The sequence below is a fragment of the Eptatretus burgeri genome, chromosome 3 (assembly GCF_056783735.1).
Source record: "Eptatretus burgeri isolate ZD-2024b chromosome 3, Ebu_testis_v1, whole genome shotgun sequence".
In the NCBI taxonomy this organism is placed as follows: Eukaryota; Metazoa; Chordata; class Myxini; order Myxiniformes; family Myxinidae; genus Eptatretus; species Eptatretus burgeri.
Window position 1 is genome coordinate 50,376,344 of NC_140963.1, and position 23,079 is coordinate 50,399,422.

General features: G+C 44.3%; 1 protein-coding gene across 6 annotated transcripts in view; it reads right to left on the reverse strand.

Moving 5' to 3' along the window:
- The window catches only part of LOC147029847 (protein TANC1-like), a 419,064-nt gene that overhangs the window by 83,532 nt on the left and 312,453 nt on the right, over positions 1–23,079 (reverse strand). For all 6 annotated transcript variants that reach the window (XM_085873244.1, XM_085873249.1, XM_085873243.1 and 3 more), the window contains one exon: positions 19,972–20,315. In XM_085873244.1, coding sequence (XP_085729370.1) covers positions 19,972–20,315 — 344 coding nt within the window. The remainder of the gene's footprint in view (positions 1–19,971; positions 20,316–23,079) is intronic.

Here is a 23,079-nt window from a genome sequence, read left to right on the forward strand (position 1 = left end):
GCAAGGGCAGCAGCAATGAGGTGGACTTGGCAGTGAGTAAGCCAGATTCAGCACTGTATTCAAACCACTGCTGAGAGGCTTTGCTCGGTAAGTTTCTCTCCATTTATTTTACAAAGGGGGATAACAGCTTTTCTTTCTCTGAAGATTTTCCTCACCGGCACACAAAGTAAACAGATGAGATCAAAGCAAGTAATGTAATAAAGTTTTTACATCAATTTGCATCTTGCAAGGTCTGCACTGGAAAAGGTTAAAGGGTCTTTGGGGTCTTGGGGTTATAACAATTTAAAATTAATCATCTATTTGAGGGGTCAAACAGGCACAACCCCCACCCCAAACTCCCAAATCCCACTGAAGCCACAAACATATAATTTCAAAACACTACCAACTGGAACGACACTCGGTAGAGTGCATACCTCCACCAGGCTGAACCGTTTACGTTTTGTATCCCACTGACAGGCCGGATCTGGATCTGGATATGGATCTACACCTGAACCAAAATCTAATCAGCTTGTTCTCATCACCAAACCAACTCATCCACCTAGTTTTGTCATAACTAGTCAACAACTTTTTGAAACATTGTGCTATTTTTCGTTTACGGCCCATTTCTCAATGGTGAAGAATCGCTTTTAAAATTTTAAAAGATTCTCGAATCTGGATCTATATCTTCACCAGAATCGAACCGATTCATCCTTGTCAGACACCCAACCTGTACACCAAGTTTCGTCTGAATCCATCTCTAACTTTTTCAGATATTGCGCTATCCTGTCTGTCATTTTTCGCACTATCTCTCAATGGTGAAGAATCGCTTAAAATATTCTCGTATTCAGATCCGGAATCTTCTGGAACTCACAATCTTCACCAAAATCGAATCAATTAATTCTTGTCAGACACCCAACCTGTCCACCAAAATTCACCTGAATACGTCCACAACTATTGGAGATATCCTGTTCACAGATATACAACCTGACAGACAGATAGATAGACAGGGGTGAAAACAACCTCCTTCTACCTGCAGTGGCAGAGGTAACAAAGTACAAAGATTAGTGAGTATGCTTCTCAGCTTTTCAAAATTTTAAAATGAACGTGACGATATTTACACTGCCTCCTTATACACAGTCTTCGACAAAACATGTATGTTGTGTGCTGATAGATGAATTAGGCATCAAAATCACGAGTCACAGAGAGGAATGCAATTGTGAACCGGTGCTGATTTTAACTTTGCCAAAAATGTTGATCCTATAACAATATGCAACATGTATATGAACTTAATATCGATCAGTTCACATAAGGGGCCTGGAGAAGATGGCCGAGAGGGATGCACACTCACCTATAAGCCATCTCGCCTGGGTTTGAATTCCAACCCAGCTACAAATTGTCACCCTGGTGTTTTGCATACAGTAGATGAGCTATCGCCGGCACCCTGAACAAATTCCAAATTCTGCCTGAACCTACAGGGGGCACTGCATCAATGGGACATTGATGCAGACTCACACCCTTGTGCTGCAAGTGAAAGAAAAAGTTCACACACGCTAACGAAAACGTTTTCTCATGATAACATGACAAATTTTGGACAGACTATACAGTATATGGATGCATGTTAGGCCGATAACTACGAACGTTGTTTTCATAACTCGGAAGGATAATTATCAGTCTGCTGCATCTCAGCATCTGTAGTGATTATAAGGATTTTCAATAAAGTTTTGATTTTTCATCTTTTAGAACAGCTGAAGTTCTCTCAGCTCTCCGTTTGAGACAAAGTTCAGACTCGTGTCGAAAAGGCTCTTTTATGGCACAAACATCCACTCCATGAAGCACAGATTTTGCCGGCCTCATGCATGACTATAAATTTCTCCACAACCCCTTATCCTGTTATAGTCAGATATTTACCAGTCCAAAAATGAAGAAGAATGCCAGTGATAAACAAATAATTCTACATTAAAGGGCACGAGAAAATAAAATAAATAAAGGAACAGACGAAAGATATTAAAAAAATGAATAATAATTATGTTAATAATAAACTTTAACCCTTTTGTTCTTCAATTCAAGTTGTCTCCAATGTTAATTGTTACAGGAAATAGCTACTTGCTTGAACGACATGTTGGGACTTCTCAGACGAATAAGATGGTGACAATTACCGCTTCTCGTACTTCCTCTTCTTCAACAAATGCACCAATCATTCCTATCTTATTGTGGGGTTGGCTGCAGGGTGTTTTTGGCCCAAATCTTAAATGAAATGGCTGGCCACACCTCAGGTTCAATTGAAAGTGGCAGGAATTTGGAATTTCGCCAGGATACTGATGAAAACTCGCCTGCTCATCACGAAGAACACCGTGGGATCTTTAACAGGCAGCAACTAATTCATGTTAATACATGGGATACCAAGGCACCATTCACCTGAGGAACGGTGTACTTGCTTATGCAATGCCTTGCCAAGAATGCACAAATCCGACAGTTTATCGTCAAGTCAGAATAGAACCAAGACGAGTGCGCTATCACAACACCATCCTGTTGATCAATCCAAGCAAATTGACAAAAACTAGAATGTTTTGTGTGATTTTATAATACATACTTTATAGACGTATTCACATTCCAATTGTACATACTTTATCGACGTATTCACATTCCAATTGTACGTACTTTATGGACAAAGTACGTATTCCCATTCAAAATGTACATACTTTAGAGATGTATTCACATTCTAATTGTACATACTTTATGGAGGTGTTCACATTCTAATTGTACATACTTTATAGACTTATTCCCATCCAAATTGCATATACATTATCGACGTATTCACATTCTAATTGTACGTACTTTATGGACGTATTCACATACTAAATGTACACACTTTAGAGATGTATTCACATTCCAATTGCATATACTTTATGGAGGTATTCACATTCTAATTGTACATACTTAACAGACTTATCCACATTGTAATTGCACATATTTTATAGACATATTACCATTCAAATTGCACATACATTATCGACGTATTCACATTCTAATTGTATGTACTTTGGAGATGTATTCACATGCTAAATGAACATACTTTATAGACGTACTCAGATTCTAATTGTACATACTTTATAGACTTATTCCCATTCAAATTGCATATACATTATCGACGTATTCACATTCTAATTGTACGTACTTTATGGACGTATTCACATGCTAAATGCACATACTTTAGAGATGTATTCACATTCCAATTGCATATACTTTATGGAGGTATTCACATTCTAATTGCACATACTTAACAGACTTATCCACATTGTAATTGTACTTACTTTTCGACATATTTCCATTCAAATTGCACATACATTATCGACGTATTCACATTCTAATTGTACGTACTTTGGAGACGTATTCACATTCTAAATTAACATACTTTATAGATGTACTCACATGCAAATTGTGCATACTTTATAGACTTATTCCCATTCAAATTGCATATACATTATCAACGTATTCATAATCAAATTGTACATACTTTATAGACTTATTCCCATTCAAATTGCATATACATTATCGACTGATTCACATTCTAATTGTACGTACTTTAGAGACATATTCACATTCTAATTGTATGTACTTTATGGAGGTATTCACATTCCAAATGTACACATTTTAGAGATGTATTGCGAATTTGGAAACCTATCGCACACAACATACAGGTCCTACAGATCAGTTATATCCATAAGTATGTGTTTTATAGATAGCTTCTTTTCTCTTGTCTAATGGGTAAATAAATGTTCCTGCGCTGTGGAGTTATTTTAATAGTCAGGTTTTCTTTTCGTTTATTTGTAACACCATCAGCATCGACAGCAACAACGACAGCAACGGATTACTACAGCTCTGCAGAGAACAACAACCACCCTCTGCTCCTGAATTCTCAGCACGCCGAGTGGGGGAGGGTCGAACCGTGCCAGAGCGCATAAAAGGGGAGTCAGTCAATCGGTCTCGGAAGAAGCTGGTCGGGAGCCGGAGAAGCTGGTCTTGGTCGTCGTTGTCATCTTCTTCCTCCTCCTCCGCCGCACGATCGAGCGCTCGAGAGACACCATCCCCCCCGCAAAAACCGCAAGGGTCGCTCGCCAGTGCCTGGATTCGGCTCACTTCCCGCTGGTACCCGGACCGAGTCAGCTTGAACACCACACGAGGTGGACAGGTCCAAGACAGACCCTGGTCTTCAGCCCGACTGTCCTCCGGGCTGGAGGTCCGAATAAAGACCATTTGGTCCGATTCTTTGGGTGTGTGTGTCCGTGGGCCCGTCTGCTAAGTAGTGAATTGTGTCAGTGCTTTTTGCCTGTATATACGTGCATTTATTAATATTCGGTTTAACTCTGCCCTTATGTGCTCACCTCATTCCCCCATTGTAAATAAATACCCCGATTGTTCAATGTTTCAGCTCGCTCGTGTCTATTCCTTCATTGACTTCGCGTGCTGCGTGTTGGAAAATTAGCCAGGCCGTTGCCGTTGTAACGGGATATTTGGGACCGACGGATCTCGGTGATCAAACCGCTCAGATCACACATGCAATGGGTACGCTAAGCGGCTCATTCCGTTTGGGAGCCGTCGAGGGTGAATTTCCCCGGTAGGTGGACCACGTGGGTATTTAGGTAAATTGAAATTGGCAATCGACCCTACCCCACGTGGTCTGTCTATTGGCGAACTTCGGTCCGAATGGGGCCTGTACTTTTCTGGAGTTTTCCGAAAAGGTACGATCTGAATTCCGGGCGATCGGTCGAGCCGACTCTGCAGCTCCATCTAGCGGTCGTGCTCGCGGCCGACGCCCGGCCCCACAACATTTGGTAGTCAGGAGTGGGGTGCGAACCCATCCACCTCCGTAAATTAGCAGGTTCGGCCCCACAACATTTGTGTTCAGGGGTGTGATTCAGCCCTTCGGCCTCTGTAGAGAAATTTACGGGTCGGATCAGGGGTGTACGGAGCGAAAAAAAACCCCGTTCCCCCAAATTGCGACCGTTTTTAAATTATTTCCAGCACGCGGCATGTCTCGCCAAGACGAGCTGAAGCAGGTGTGTGGTGGTAATAGTGTAGACAAATCTATGGCCCAGGACGAAACCACCGTGCAGGACACCGCCATGCAGGAACTTTCCCCGCAACCAAACCCAGAGGTTGCAAGGGCGCTGTGGGGGCGGCGGACGAGTGCCCCCCACGTACGATTTCGCCCACGGATCGGATGATGATGATGTTTGAGGCATTGATGGGGAAAATGGACGCAAACACGCAGGATTTGCAAGGCCGAATGGATGACATGAAGGGCAATATGGATGCGATGAGGGGCGACATGGATGCGAATATGCAAACACTGCGGGGTGAGATGCAGTGCATGGGGTTGAACCTCCAAGCGGGGCAAAAGGCAATAAGGGCGATTGCGCGTGGCGAGATGCGGACAACGGACTGCATCATGGCAGCACCACGCGGCACAGGAACTGAACCAACACGGAGTGTAAATTGTGTCCGGCCCGCGATGGAGGCGGGTAAGGGTTGTATGCGTGAGTGTGTGCGTGGAAATGGATGGACCGGTCCAGATGGGAGACACGAATGACGAGCCTGGAGGGCCGCAAAAGGTTAATTTCACCACCGCGCCGGGTTCGTGCGACGGCTCGTGCGGGGTCCATGGCGCACTTCGCACACGGCCTGCACGCACGCATCTTCGCAATCCGGCCCGGAAACGTTCCACGTCGGACACAAGCCGGCCACATGGACGGCGAAAATATAGGCAAGTGTTAATGGAATTCGGCAAAAAGGGGTTCCCATGTGGGCGCGTGTACGGGCATCACGTGCTGCATACCGTGTGTTCTGTTCACGGAACGCGTGGAGCGGGTTTCCGGGACGATGCGTGCGTGCTGGCCTGCGCGGGAAACCGCGCAGGTTCAGTGTCCGGATGATGTCATCAGCCCGGACCCCACGGCACGAATGCTGGGGAAACAGCGCACGAAGTCCCGCGTGGGGAATCCCGCGAGAGCGAGCGCTTGTTGCGATGTGCAGAGTGAAGTCATGGCTGCACGGATCGGCCTTCAGAGGGGACGTCGGTATCGCCCATAAGGACGAACGGGCGTGCCGTAAACCGCCACCATGGCGCTGCAGAGGAAAAAAAAAGCCTCACTTCCAGTACGCAGCCCAGTGTTAGGGCAAAGGAAGCACTAGTTAGTGGGATGGGTTAGCGTTGGTTAGACCGGCTTTATGGGGACACGAGTTGTTCCTCATGGAGCCCGTGGAATGGGTTTGTTAGAAGGATTTTAGGATATATTTAGAAAATGGATTTTGGGAGACATGGACAGGCATGGAATGTGTAGTGGGAACGTAGCTTAGCTACGTAGATTAAAAGGAATGTGCAGTAGTGTAAGGGACGACGAGGGAGCACGAGGTAATTAGGGGAATTTAGTTAGGAAAATGGCAGTGTGGAGTGTTGAGTGAGTTAAAAGGAAAAAATGGAAAATGTACAATGAATGAGTGAGGGCCAGCAGGCCTGAGTGTGTGTGTGCGTGTGTGTGGAGTGAATGTGGAATGCATGGTGCGAATGAATGAGTGGGGGGAGGAGTGATTCTCACCCAAGTGACCCCAGGGTCAGTGTAATGTTAGTTAGTGGGTTAGTTAAATCTCCAAAAAGGAGGTCGGTTTGTTGTTGGTGTTGAATGAAGGCACGATACTCATTTGGAGGGGTGCAAGAGTAAAATTGACCGGCTGGGAGCGTTGCTTGGGAAGGTGAGTACCGAGTCATGGGCACCCCGGGCACCGAAGTAGTCGGCCAGAGTAGGCCAAGGGTCCAAGGGACCGGGATAGTGTACTGGGCACGGGCAACCCGCGGATCGGGACCCGGAGCACCAAAGATGCCACGTGGGCATGGAAGGGGGGCAATGCCAGGAAGGGCAACCCCCCTTGTTCATGGGGAGCAGGTAGGCTCGGAGACAGCCTCAGGGCCTGGGGTGCCATGGATAGAGTCCGGCAGTGGGGGGAATCCCTGCCAAGTGAGCCACACTGCCCAGTCACGAAATTGTGCAAGGGCACGAAGGAAAATTTGAGGGCTAGGCCCAAATTTATAATGGACACCAACACAGGTGACGGGAATCATGGTTGATAGAACCGATAGTTTAAGTGACAGGCGTTTTGGAAAGCCCCGGGGTAGTTTAAAGTTTAATAAAAAGTAGGATAGTTAGGAGATGTACCCCTTCGCACCATCCATCCCTTCACTCTCTGTAGGTCGCTGGACCCACCTTGGTAGATTGCTGAAATCTGAAGGAGGCCATTCTGAGGCTTCGTTGGGCCTCGAGACAAGACGCCAGTCTCTCCTTATTCCCCTCCAGGAAGGATTTTAGGGGTTGGGAGTAGGCTAGGTTGACAGGATATGTTAGCCGGACAAAGACAATAAAGTGGGTTAGGGAGACGTAATTATACGGGGGGAGAAAAAAGGGAAATAAATAAAGGGGTTAAATTTGTTTTGTGTTGCAAATTAAGGGAGTGGGTATGGACAGAGACAGGCAAAGGCGATAGGTTAGGGGGAGACAGTAGGGTAGGTCCGAGCCCGCTTTCAGAGTGGCCGGCACCACCGCACTCCCTCCGCGGAACCTCGCGGACCATACTGGAGGCTGGCAAGCTTCACATGCCGGTCTGCTTGTGCTGCATTGCCTTGCCTTACCATGCCTCGTTTGCCTGCCTCTTCCATAACCCCATGCCTGCGGCCCTATTTGCATTTGCCCCTGTGTCACCAATTCATCATCCATCACCATGTGCGACAGGATCGTCCAGTGTTTTGCAAGGACTGCCCTGCAGGCAGCCACACCACGGGGACTGCATTGAGCAGCCCGTGCACCGTTCCTTGCATCCATTTGTGTTTTGCATCTTCCATCCAGTTCACTTCAGCGAGGAGCCAGGGACTGCATTGGGCAGCCGGCTAACTCCCTGTTCTTGCACAAGGGAGCCAGAGACTGCATTAGGCAGCCTGGCTACCTCTTCAAATGGCCTGTGGGATGGCATATGGCATGCCGGGTTAGGGTGAGTTGCCTCCAGCAGCTGAAGACTGAAAAAAAGAAAAGAAGGTTCAGTGACAAAAAAGGGACCTTTGAGCAAACCCTGAAGACGTCTGACCTTCAGCCGCGGAGCGCTCACCCTCACATAACTGTTGACTTTGCCATGCCTTCTTTCCCACAGATGCCAGGTCCTGGGCCATTGGTTAGTGTAAAATATTAGTTGAAGTAAAGAATGTAAATAAGTTCTTAACCCACCTGCATGTTTGTCATAGCACCGACAATTGTAGTTAAGTTGTCCGTGTGAGTCTGTTAGTTAGTTACGCTGCGCATTAGGTTATTTATTTTTGGGACATGTATGAAAAAAATGTTGCATTCAGGGATCCGCAGGTAAATCGTACTAGGGGAAAACTTACACATGCTGGCCACACGAAAATTTGACTCGGGACGAGCCTGTGAAAAGGGGAGGGAGTCGTGTTGCGAATTTGGAAACCTATCGCACACAACATACAGGTCCTATAGATCAGTTATATCCATAAGTATGTGTTTTATAGATAGCTTCTTTTCCCTTGTCTCATGGGTAAATAAATGTTCCTGCGCTGTGGAGTTATTTTAATAGTCAGGTTTTCTTTTCGTTGATTTATAACACCATCAGCAACGACAGCAATGGATTATTACAGCTCTGCAGAGAACAACAACCCTCTGCTCCCGGATTCTCAGCTCGCCAAGTGGAGGAGGGGTCGAGCCGCGCCAGAGCGCATAAAAGGGGAGTCAGTCAATCGGTCTCGGAAGAAGCTGGTCTTTTGCCGGAGAAGCTGGTCTGGGTCGTTGTCGTCATCTTCTTCCTCCTCCTCCGCCGCACGATCGAGCGCTCGAGAGACACCATCCCCCCCTACCCCCCCCCCCGCAAGAACCGCAAGAGTCGCTCGTGGGTGCCTGGATTCGGCTCGCTTCCCGCTGGTGCCCGGACCGAGTCAGCTTGAAGACCACATGAGGTGGACAAGTCCAAGACAGACCCTGGTGTTCAGCCCGACTGTCCTCCATGCTGGAGGTCCGAATAAAGACTATTTGGTCCGATTCTTAGGGTGTGTGTGCGTGTGTGTCTGTCTGCTAAGTAGTGAATTGTATTAGTGATTTTGCCCGTATATACGTGCATTTATTAAGATTTGGTTTAACTCTGCCCTTATGTGCTCCCCTCATTCCCCCATTGTAAATAAATACCCCGATTGTTCAATGTTTCAGCTCGTTCGTGTCTATTCCTTCAATGACTTAGCATGCTACGTGTTGGAAAATTAGCCAGGCCGTTGCCATTGTAACGGGATATTTGGGACCGACGGATCTCGGCGATCAAACCGCTTGGATTGCACACGGAACGGGTACGCTAAGCGGCTCGTTCCGTACGGGAGCCGTCGAGGGTGAATTTTCCCGGTAGGTTTGACCACGTGGGTATTTAGGTAAATTTAAATTGGCAATCGACCCGACCCCATGTGGTCTGTCTATTGGCGAACTTCGGTCCGAAAGGGACCCGTACTTTACCGGAGTTTTCCGAAAAGGTACGATCTGAATTCCGGGCGATCGGTCGAGCCGACTCTGCAGCTCCATCTCGCGGTTGTGCTCGCGGCCGACCCCCGGCCCCGCAACAGTATTCACCTTCTAAATGTAGATACTTTATGGAGGTACTCACATTCTAATTGTACATACTTTACAGACTTATCCACATTCTAATTGTGCATACTTTATCGACTTATTCCCATTCAAATTGCAGATTCATTATCGACGTATTCGCATTCTAATTGTACAAATTTATAGATGTACTCACATTCTAATTCTACATACTTTATAGACGTACTCACATTCTAATTGTACAAACTTTAAAGACAGACTCACATTCAAATTGCACATACTTTATGGACGTATTCACAATCTAATTGTATATATTTTATGGAGGTATTCACATTCTAATTGTATCTACTTCATAGACTTATTCACATTCTCATTGTACCTACTTTATCGACTTATTCACATTCTAATTGCACATACTTTTTGGACTTATTCACATTCTCATTGTTCCCACTTCATAGAGAAATTCCCATTCTAATTGTACATACTTTAGAGACAGACTTGCATTCTAATTGTACATACTTTATAGACGTACTCACATGCAAATTGTGCATACTTTATAGACAAACTCACCTTCTAATTGTACATACTATAGAGAGTACTCACATTCTAATCGTACATACTTTATGGACGTACTCACATTCTAATTGTACCAACATTATAGACTTATTCAAATTCTAATTGTACATACTTCATAGACTTATTCACATTCTAATTGTAGATACTTCATAGAATTATTCACATTCTAATTGTATATACTTTATAGAATTATTCACATTCTAATTGTATATACTTTATCGACGTATTAACATTCCAATTGTACATACTTTATAGACTTATTCACATTCTAATTGTACATACTTCAGACTTATTCAAATTCTAATTGTACATACTTTATAGACGTATTCACATTCCAATTGTACCTGCTTTATAGACTTATTCACATTCTAAGTGTACATACTTTATCGACTTATTCACATTCTAATTGCACCTACTTTATAGACTTATTCACATTCTAATTGTACATACTTTATAGACGTACTCACATGCAAATTGTGCATACTTTATAGACAAACTCACCTTCTAATTGAACATACTATATAGAAGTACTCACATTCTAATCGTACATACTTTATGGACGTACTCACATTCTAATTGTACCAACATTATAGACTTATTCAAATTCTAATTGCACATACTTCATAGACTTATTCACATTCTAATAGTATATACTTTATAGAATTACTCACATTCTAATTGGATATACTTTATCGACGTATTAACATTCCAATTGTACATACTTTATAGACTTATTCACATTCTAATTGTACATACTTCAGACTTATTCAAATTCTAATTGTACATACTGTTACGTTTGAGGGGAGGGGGGGTATGCATTCAAAGGGTAATTAGGATGTTTAATTAGGTATGCCATGCTGTTCGAGTTTACCAGGATCTCGATGTAATAAGTAGCAATTCAGTGGTGATAAGTTGTCGAGTAAATGTTCATTTCTTCAAGGGGGAAATGATAATTGTCACGTAATTAGATAGGGACACGGGATAGGGTAAGGGTGTCTGCGTAAACCCCTTTTAGTAGTCCCTGGAGGCTGGCCGTGACGTCACAGGACAGGGCTGCGGATGGCTCCGCCCCGTGATCACGATTGGCGGAAGGCGACGGCGGTGGGCCAATAAAACGGCTCGATTGGAAGTGACGAGGACGGGAGGATAAAAAGGTTCTGTTCGGGGTCGAAAAGGAAGAGGAAGAAGATCGGGACAAAAAGATCGTGTTTTTTTTGGTGTGGAGGCTGTTGCGCAGAGAGCGTGCTTGTTGTTGTGCTGATTCGATCGTGTTCTTCATCATGTCTTGGAGCCTTGCTGAGCCTTGTGCCTCACCTTGGTTGGCTCTGGGGTTCTGCTGACTCGGAGTACGCGGTCGAACGGCGGGCGGACCTGCCTCCCTCTCCTGCTCGCAATTTGGCGCCAGAACTGGTTCCCTGGCGGCTGTGAGCGGACTTGGGCCAGGACCAGGAGGTCGACAGCACCACGGTTTCTCCTGCCCCCCCTGACGAGAGCAAGGCCAGCTCGTCCGACGCTGATCCAGGGACAGTTGCGTCCACACCACGGTCCAGCCTGACCACCAGAAGTAGCTACGTTTTGTGTGTTTGTGTGTGTGTGTGTGTGTGTGTGTGTGTGTGTGTGTGTGTGTGTGTGTGTGTGTGTGTGTGTGTGTGTGTGTGTGTGTGTGTGTGTGTGTGTGTGTACTTGGCGCCTTAGAGGGTTTCAGATCTGTATATTCATTGGAATTGTCTGTTTTTTCCCCACGCCCGATCCCACACCATCCCGTCGAATCGCCCCGGATCCCTCTTCTTGCCGAGTCTTGTTATTTCTGGTTAATAATAAAAACAAATAAACATCATCAACTCAGTGAAAAGCGACTCGTGCCACCTTCCTCGTCCCGTTTGCGGTAGAGCGATTAGAACCGCCATGTTTGGGTTATAAATAAATAAACCGCCTCCATCGTTTCGGCTCATTCTACGTTGGCGGGACTGTTCAAGTCCCGTGGACGTCACATTTGTGTCAGGATGTTGGATGTTCGAACCCCTCTAAATTATATTTGGTATTGGGAGAATATACCAAGATTAAAATCTCGCCACGAATTGGAATATAAAATCACTGCAGAAAAGCGCGTGAGCGCGGGAAAATTTTGGCGGGATTTTTCAAATTTAAATTAATTGGCGGCAAACGGGACTTCTGCACCATGGCGGATGTGCAGATGTTTGAGGAGGAAGGCCACGTGTCTGGCAGCGAGTCGGGGGAAGAGGGGAGAGACGGGGGTAGGGTTGGAACCTTCCCCATTCCGAGCGTGGACTGTGCTTCATTGCCCGTAACGGGGCCGGCAGCGCCAGAAACCGGCGCGATGTCGATCCAGACAATGTTGGAACGTTTAATAGGGGACATGACGGCACAAATAGCAAATCAATTCGTGGCACAGAGGGCAGAAATGACGGCACAGAGGGCAGAAATGACAGATCAATTGGGGGTAATGTGGGAACAGTTGGGTGCACGGATTGATTTAATGAGGGATGAATTGGGGGAAAAGATGGAGAAAATGAAAACTGAGATGCAGGAGTGTGTGGATGTTAAATTGGGAGAAATACAAAGTAAATTTGAGGATAGATTGGAGGAAACAAAGGTAGAAATTACATTGGAGGGGGAAAATATACGGAAAAAATTGGTAGATAAAATTGATGCAACGAACATTCGGGTTGATAAAGTGGATGAAAGCCTGGAACGTCATCGTGCCTGTGTGGATGCTCGTATGCAGCTGCAAGTTGAAGAGTGGGGAGAGCTGAGGAAGCAAGGGATGAATTTGGCGGAGGAGGTAAAAGGATTGGAGGCTCGTTTGGACGAACAAGATAAAATTATGAGCCAAGATGAAGTCTTGGATAAAGGCCTGGTAGAGCCGTCTTTTGTAGGTAGAGTGTCCGGGTTGGTTGAGGAGCAGCTACAAACTCGCGACAGAGCCTTGGAGGAGGTTGTGCGGGCCCAGAAGATCCTGTGGGAAGAGGTGAATCGGTCCATTAAACGTTTGGAACAGGAGGCAAAATTGACCCATGAGACCCTCACCACAAAACATCTTTGGCCACAGTGGGCTCCGAAATTGGATACGCAGCCACAAGGGTGTTTGATCCCTGGGCTGGATTCGGACAAGGGAGAAACTGAGAAGCGGGCCACCGTAAAAGTGATCCCCCTGGTAAATTTCGACGGGTCAGGGAGCGTTGAAGCTTTTCTGACGCAATTTGAGTGCATTTCCCGACTAAACGGGTGGAATGAGCAGGATGGTACAGGGAATTTGGTGGCAACGTTGCGGGGACCAGCCGCAGACCTGTTAAATGTGATCGCGGAGGGATGTTGACCAGCTCCCACATTTGCGAGGCGTTGAGCCGTCGGTTTGGGTTCGCGGCAAACTGTGATCTGGTGCGGGCTCAGCTCCAGCACCGCAGATTAATGCCGGGTGAGACAGTGCAGGAGCTGGCACAGGACATTTACCAATCAGTCATGATCGCGTATCGGGACCTTACAGTGGAGGCATGGGACAGACTGGCACTCGAGAAATTTTTAGCTGCTCTTCCTGACCCTGAGGTCTGAGCGCTAATGGAGCTACAGGATCCACCCACCGTTCACCGAGCGGCTGAGTGCGCAGCCAGGCTGGCCTCGTGGAGGCGGCCGGGTCGGGTGCCCGAGAGGCCATCGGTGACGGTCCGATAGGCGGAGATCCAGGATCAAGGAGAGGGGCTGGGAGAAATTGGCATTACCCAAATGTTTCAGGAAATTTTCCAGAAACTGTCAAGTTTGATAAAGGGTAATCCGGTAGTTAGTGCGCCAAAGCGGCGGGGTCCAGCCCAGCCAATAGACCAATTCGATTATGGCCGAGGGGGTCCGGAACCGGAACAGACATTTCACCGATACTCACGGGGGCCTTTTATGGGGAGTTGTTTCCGGTGCGGGCGAAGAGGACACATGCAACGATATTGCCGGTACCCGGCGATGTAGGGACCCTCCAATAGACTTTTAGACTCGGAGAGGGTGAATCCTCCTGCTGAACCGCCAGGTCTATCCGAGATACCCTTTCATAGGTCGGGTCCGGAGATCACTGTCGGGGGTCGGGGAGACTAGATTGGGCTGAGCATATACGGCCATGCTCTGCTGCTGAGATTGTGGCGAAGTGCCCTCCTTTTGTGGAAAAAAATGAATTGTGGGAAAATTGGCATGGGTTTGTAAGTTCTGCTGGGTTTTAGAGTGACAATCGAGACAGTGGGTAATTGGTAACAAAGCGGGCACAAGTGGCTGTCCAATGGCTGGTGCGTGGATCGGGTGAGAAGTGCTGTGTGAGTTGTTTTAAGTTAAAAAGTGAAATGTATAGTGCACACATTGATTTTTTATTGGACATGGTGTGGTAACAGGGAAGGTCATGGTCGGCGAAGTGTTAGAAATGCAGGTGTCACATGTAAGGCCGATGGGGTGGGGGAGTCATGTGGGTTTTGTGGGTGGGGATGATGTGCTTGTCCGCAGGGATTGTTGAGGCTCACGGTGAGCGGGAATTGCCACCCCCTTCAAGGAGATTCACCCCTGGTGGCTAATGGTGACAGTGTCTGGAGGCAACTGGGAGAGGGTCTGGTTGGGCGACCAAGGCGGGTAGGACCTTGGCGACCCAGGAAGGCCAGAGGAGCCAGTGAGACCCCTTCCAGAGTGTTGTACGGGATTAGAGCTGATGGCTACCAGGGGGGAGGGAATCAAAGGGAGCGGGGCGGAGAAACGTCCGGGTTGGACTAAAGCTTACCTGTGGGCATGGTTGCACCTGAGATGCCCCCATCATCTTGTGGTAACCCACCCCACGGCCATGACGGGATTCAGCCTGCATGATTAAAATGAGGACCATGACCTAGAAATGTGATGATGACCATGGTGTGAGTGTTGTGAAGATGTATGAGTCCCACTCGATCCCGCACAAGTTGACATGTGCAGCAAGGGCATGATGTCCGCATAATTTTGGGGCAAGCAAATTTGAAAATTGGCTCCCCAGGTAACGCTGGGTCTATTAGCATCCACTGGGGGAGGCGGTCAAGTTTAAATATCCTGTGAATAGTGTCGTTAAGGCTTAGAGTAGGAATGTAAAGTATAAGTGTTGTGTTTTTGTGGAACCTTTTGTTTCCCCTCCCCAGATCACTGGAAGAGTGTTGGGCAAGAGCGATGATCCAGAAGATGGAGTGCAACTTTGCTCAGTGCTCTCATGTAATAAAATAAAAAAAATTAAAAAAACGAATGATTGTTTAGGCGAGGATAAGGCCATAAGGGGGTAGTACATTAAGTAGGATAGGTAAGTTAGCTGCGACTCACTGCCCATTGCCCCTCCTACTTTATTTCGTTAGGTTAATTAGGTGTGTCAGTAAGTGTTAAGGCTGGTACGGTAGCGCCTGTGATATACCTTGCAGGAGCTGCGGTACCAGAGGAGGGGGCAGTGCTACATTTGAGGGGGGGGTATGCATTCAAAGGGTAATTAGGATGTTTAATTAGGTATGCCATGCTGTTTGAGTTTACCAGGATCTCGATGTAATAAGTAGCAATTCAGTGGTGATAAGTTGTCTCGTAAACGTTCATTTCTTCAAGGGGGAAATGATAATTGTCACGTAATTAGATAGGGACACGGGATAGGGTAAGGGTGTCTGCATAAACCCCTTTTAGTAGTCCCTGGAGGCTGGCCGTGACGTCACAGGACAGGGCTGCGGATGGCTCCGCCCCGTGATCACGATTGATGGCTCCGCCCCGTGATCACGAAAAAGGTTCTGTTCGGGGTCGAAAAGGAAGAGGAAGAAGATCGGGACAAAAAGATCGTGTTTTTTTTGGTGTGGAGGCTGTTGCGCGGAGAGCGTGCTTGTTGTTGTGCTGATTCGATAGTGTTCTTCATCGTGTCTTGGAGCCTTGCTGAGCCTCGTGCCTCACCTTGGTTGGCTCTGGGGTTCTGCTGACTCGGAGTACGGGGTCGAACGGCGGGCGGACCTGCCTCCCTCTCCTGCTCGCAATTTGGCGCCAGAACTGGTTCCCTGGCGGCTGTGAGCGGACTTGGGCCAGGACCAGGAGGTCGACAGCACCACGGTTTCTCCTGCCCCCCCTGACGAGAGCAAGGCCAGCTCGTCTGACGCTGATCCAGGGACAGTTGCGTCCACACCATGGTCCAGCCTGACCACCAGAAGTAGCTACGTTGTGTGTGTGTGTGTGTGTGTGTGTGTGTGTGTGTGTGTGTGTGTGTGTGTGTGTGTGTGTGTGTGTGTGTGTGTGTGTGTGTGTGTGTGTGTGTGTGTGTGTGTGTGTGTGTGTGTGTGTGTGTGTGTGTGTGTGTGTGTGTGTGTGTGTGTGTGTGTGTGTGTGTGTGTGTGTACTTGGCACCTTAGAGGGTTTGAGATCTGTATATTCATTGGAATTGTCTGTGTTTTCCCCACGCCCGATTCCACACCATCCCGTCGAATTGCCCCGGATCCCTCTTCTTGCCGAGTCTTGTTATTTCTGGTTAATAATAAAAACAAATAAACATCATCAACTCAGCGAAAAGTGACTCGTGCCACCTTCCTCGTCCCGTTTGCGGTAGAGCGATTAGAACCGCCATGTTTGGGTTATAAATAAATAAACCGCCTCCATCGTTTCGGCTCATTCTACGTTGGCGGGACTGTTCAAGTCCCGTGAACGTCACAATACTTTATAGACGTATTCACATTCCAATTGTACCTGCTTTATAGACTTATTCACATTCTAATTGTACATACTTTATCGACTTATTCACATTCTAATTGCACCTACTTTATAGTCTTATGCACATTCTAATTGTACATACTTCAGACTTATTCACATTCTTATTGTACATACTTCATAGACTTATTCACATTCTAATTGTATATACTTTATCGACGTATTAACATTCCGATTGTACATTCTTTATGGACATATTCACATTCTAATTGTATGTACTTTATGGATGTATTCACATTCTAATTGTATATACTTTATGGACGTATTCACATTCTAATGGTTCGTACTTTATGGACTTATTCACATTGCAATTGTATGTACTTTATGGACGTATTCACATTCTAAGTGTATGTGTATATATATATATATATATATATATATATATATATATATATATATATATATATATATATATATATATGTTATGGACTTATTCACATTCTAATTGTATATATTTTATGGACGTATTCACATTCTAATTGTACATACTTTATGCAAATGTGCTGGGTTGAAAAACAGTTAATGTGTAATACTGGCTATGACCAGGTGGCATTTGTGTCCTGTGCTAACATATGTGTGCACAGACCGACAGACAGACAAACAAATCGATGGACAAGCCGGTAGGCGACATGGGTGGTCGCTATATAATTGCATACTAGTCATACAGTTTTTGATGGAGCGGGCTGAAAATTTTTGACAAAGAGGTTGATTATAGTGCGCATGAAAGCGCGGAAGCCGATTTTTGATTTTCAGAAAAAAAAAAAAAATATATATATATATATATATATATATATAAATATTTTTTGGATTTTTTCAAAATTTTCAAAGTCCCATTGTTAGGCAACGGTGGCGTCCTTAGCAACGGTGCTCAAAAGCATACAACTAGATCCTGGTATGAACCTACCAGTCAAGTTTCATCAAAACTGGTCGACTCCTCTGGCCTCCAGAGCTGTCCATTACATACATACAGACAGACGGAAAACCTGAGAATAATGGTAGTCTAGTCTCCTGTATCTGAAAGTCTTCTGTGGAGTCTAACGGTAGTCTCCTGTGGAAAGGGCAATAATTTGCAAATAGACTAGCCAGTGCATTCCCAGAATATCAACGTCTTTTGTGACAAAATACTCAAATAATTTCCACATACTCCATATAAGAAAGTCAAAGTGGTTCGACACAAAAAATTAAGACATGAAAAAAAATGTTTTTTTCATAATTAGCCATTCATTTGAAAAGTACCTACCCCCCAAAAATCCCAGGTTGCTCTTCTCGTGGCATCAGTGAAAAAAAAAAAAACAAGAAAAATCTAAGCACCAACAAAAAAAACAATCTTCAACCCTGTAATTGATTGATTTTGCAGGAAAACGTGAAAATACACAAATTGGTGGAAATCTGGCATGTCTGTATGAATGGTGAGCCTTCAAATATCGAATTGCATCAACACGAATAGTCTTGAGTTGCCCAGCTTTCTTTCCATGTGAGTACATTTGGCTTGTTCCCAGGTATAAAGCCCGAGTTCCCAGGTATAAATCCCACGTGTTGTGTTGATTTGTCTATTGTCCCATGTCTCCTAATGCCTCAATCCCTCATGCATGTAACATATGAAGAATATTCTCGATTAATTATACTCAGATTCCGTAGGAAGAAAAAAAACCTCTCAACAGCAAAATCAGAATATATATATATATATATATATATATATATATATATATATATATATATATATATATATATATATATATATATATATATATATATATATATATATATATATATTATATATATTTTTTAAAACATGTAGTTGAATTTGCACTTTACATGCAGAGCAAAGCCTGTCAAGTAGGAAAGGTTAACAATGAACAGCGATGGTTAACCACAGCTGACTAATGCTAACTAAATATGCTGGTCCTTCACCAGGATGTCACTTGAACATACAATTCTTCACCACATTATTTTTGAATGCACAGATTCCCAAATTCCACCTTAGCACAAGAACAAAACAAAACAAAAGAATAAAGATGTCTTCCACAGCACCATACTTGGAAAATCCAAATAAAAAAAAGAGTTGCCACTGAAACAGCAATTTCGAAAATTTGACCTATCGCTTTTTTATATGATTGAATGTTATGCTTAACAAATTTGGTTGATACATATTCTAATTGCCACCTAATGGGTGTTTGCATGTTTTGGATGGCCTCGACCTTGACCTTTGGCAATTTTGACCAGATTTTATATACTTATACTACACGTTCATACAAATATGCTTTGCCAATTTCAATTTTATGCAATGAGAACGTTTTGAGAGTATGGCAACAATAAAATCACAAAAAGTCCCATTTGATTATCATGGGATGAAAATGCTGTCATAAAAACTTTTGACACCTCAAAATGGTGAAATCAATTGCCCTGATTTTTGATGGTCCATTTAGACATGCAGTGACTGTTCAAATTTCAAACCCTGTCCAAATTTCAAGTCAATCAGAAGAAAATTTACGATTTAAAATTTTTTTGACTTTGAGGTCCAAATTTTTGACCTTTTGAGAAAATGGCTGACTGGAAGTGATCGACCAACCACTGATTTGAAAGCACTGGTCGAGTACGATGTAGCGACGCAAACTGGAAGTCTCAACAATGATTCACTTCCAATTTAATTCAAAAGGTATGCAAGGAATCATGGCCTTGCTATGACCTTGACCTTTTGACCTCAAAAACAATTGGCTTCGAGCTAATGGCTGGCTCCATCAGTTGGTTAAGTTTTGTGAAGATTATGCTTTGAAGGTTAAGTTTTGTGTATAATTGTGACCCATATGTGACAGACAGATAAACATACTCAGAAAATGGATATACGAATGTTTGATTTCACAAGTAACAAACGTTGGTTAAGAAGTACAGAAAAAAACCACAACAAATATTAATTTGATACAACATGTCATCGTTTTCCCCATGGCCAGGTCAGATTCCTGTTTTTTTTCTTTCTTGGATTGAATAATTTCAACCCAAGTACTAAATGGAAAACCCATCATACTCATCAACTTTAAGGGCACAGATACCAATCAAATCTCACCGTGGATCACAAAGGAACTTGGTGCTCTGACCCTCCTCACGCCACAGTAGCCATTCACGGAATGATGGGTGACAGAACATACGAGTGCCGTCACGTCTCCGCACAAGAAAAGCCGAGAGCATGTCCAAGCGGGTGCGGAAGTCGTCCCAAGAAATGTGGGGCAGTTGGCCTTGAGGCAGGACCCAGCCCGAGGAGATGGTGCGGAATGACTGTTCATCAGTGAGTGGGTGCAGTGAGGTGAGGGCGACGTTGAGCAAAGGAAGCACTCTCTCAAAAGCTGAGCTTGTAGGGAAACGCATGTTGCACTGCAGCAAGTATAGTTCAGCCAAAGAAACTGGTACCACCTAAATGAAGACAAGAAAAGTGAGCAAAATATTGTGGGTTAAAAGCAAAAACGATTGGTTTCTAACGTTGTGGTGAAGATATCCCCCTACACACCGTTAAACATGCTAAGCTGAAGAACCAAGGTCAGCAAAGCTGGTGCAGGCCCAATTGTCAGGATAATGCATGAAGGTGCAATTGTACAATGAGAACAATTGGTAGAACACGGCTGCATATGACATTTTCCAATCATCTGCATACTTCGTGATTTAATAAAAAGTGCAACAGAGATTCCCATATGCAAGGGTCATCCCAAAAGATCTGTCACTCCACCTACATCAAGGAGTAGTATCTTTGACAAACTTTATTCACGTCGCATTGTTCCACATAATTTCCGTTCTCTTCAACAGAATCCATCCATTGGTCAACCAAGCTTTTGATTCGAGCACAGAAGCCCTCCATCTGAATTGACCTTAACGGAGTGAATGTAACTATGTTAACCTCTTCAGCAGATTAAAACGTTTCCCCAAATTGGTTGTTAAAACACTTTTCCCCATGGACTCCACCAGGTAAAGGACATTACCTTTTTTCATGCAACACACAATTCAGAACTGTCGTGGAGGAAGATGCCATCATTCAGGAGAGCTGGAATGTTTTGCACTGTAGGTCTCAGATCACACAAAACCACGTGGTTGATTTTTTTTTTTTATCATTCACTTCGACATCCTTTGGGACTGCCCAGTTTAGTAAAACGATTGAAAATAATCTGAAGCATCTTGATGTTCCCTCGATGGTGTTAGGTCTTTTTTTAGGTGTGGAGAGGTCGGTCCTTTCCACTCTGCATTTGGATCATAGTTGTGCCATTAGGTTTTGTTGATGACGATTCCAAGAATGTTTCACCTTCCCCACGAGAACGGCAAAGATGATGTTGGTTCAGACACCGAGCTAGTTGGTTCAGATTCTGCTCCTCCATAGGACCCCTTGTCTCTATTCTCAGATTCTCAGTGACAACACGAGGTAGTGTTGGCGTCAGTATTCCTAACACTCATAAGTTCTTGGATTGTATATCATCCATCTTGAAGGAAGAGTTCGTTAATAACACCGACATTGTCCTCACACTGTCTGCTTGATTACCCGCCTGAACATGGTTCATCCTGAACATCAACTTATCCTGTATTTCATCAAATATGGATTTCATGTGAATTTTAGTTTTGCATGAACTTTAATCAGGAGCTTGGATGTCTTCTTTACTGTCACTTGGTGCCATAGCAACGTCCTTGGTACGAGATACCATCAATATAATTTCTGAAACAAATCAACCGGTAAGACACACTTGAAATCGACCAGACATCAGTGAATAACGAGATAGCACATGTAATTCCATGATCACCGACACTGAGACCTTCAACTTAAAAAGTTACAAGTTGAGTGGCAGAAACTTTTGGAATGACCCTCATATGTATGCAAAACTAAGAAAACAGATTCAGTTCAAGTGTAATTTTACATTTCCATTTCATTTCAAATGAAATGTTTTGCTATTTAACTGCCTTCAAATACAGGAAATGTGTCAGGTGCTACAAAACCTGTTTACTCACAGAAATAAGACAATAAAGAAAAATAAAATGCATTATAATCATTGAAGTAAAACCATGGGAAGCTGAGAAAAATCCATAAGGAACCAGGCTGCACAGTTTACATTTTGTATTCCACTGATAGGCCGGATCTGCATCTGGACCTGAACCAAAATCAAATCGGCTTGTTCTTGTCACCTAACCAACCCATCCACCTGGTTTTGTCATAACCTGTCCATAACTTTGAGATATCGTGCCATGTATCGTTTTTGGTCCTACTTCTCAATGGTGAAGCATTGCTTAAAGAAATAAAAAATAAATAAAAAATACTCCAGTGTGCAGATCCGGATCTGGATCTTCAACAAAATCAAATCAATTCGTCCTCATCACACACTCAACCAGTCCACCAAATTTTGTCTGAATCCGTGTATAACTTTTTGAGATATCGTGCCCACAGACAAACAGACAGTTAAACAGATGGACAGACAGAGAGACATACAGGGGTGAAAAAAATAACCTCCGTCCACCTTCGGTGATGGCAGTTATAAAGCAATAAACAATGACTACTGTGTAGTAAAAGCAGTCAAACAATATTATAATTCGCAGAGAGAATACATTTTGGTTTTAAAACAATGGACACGACTTCTTTGAAAACTTGTGTGCACAGATACTCAATATGGACCATTCAGACATGCACATGAGGAATGAAAATCCAATTATCAAGAATAATGAAATTGTTTTCCATGCACACACACACACACAAAATAAATAATAAATGAACTGATAAAAGTATTTCATGAATCATGAGCCATCTATTTTTGAAGTATGCATGGGGTGGGGGAGTGGGGTAGGGAATTGAGAAAAGAAAGAGAAGAGGGAGGGGAATGGAGACAAGGTAGGGGAGTGTGGGAGTATGACAAGTAAAGTCCTTGTCGACTGAGTCAAGAGAGGGAGAGAGAGACATACACACATAGACAGATACAGAGACAGAGAGAACAAAGATTTGAAGAAAGATAGAAGTATGGGGATGGGGAGAATCAAAGGGGAATGTTTGCGACACACAGGAAAGGGGTGTGGGAGGGAAGATATCAACATTAATAGTAAATATTTAATGAAAATGCATTAAAACCATTCTGTTAAACTACACCAAAATAACACAAGTTGCTATAATCCTGGCATTGGTGGTGGTTTGGGGATGGCAGGGAAATAAACCCTG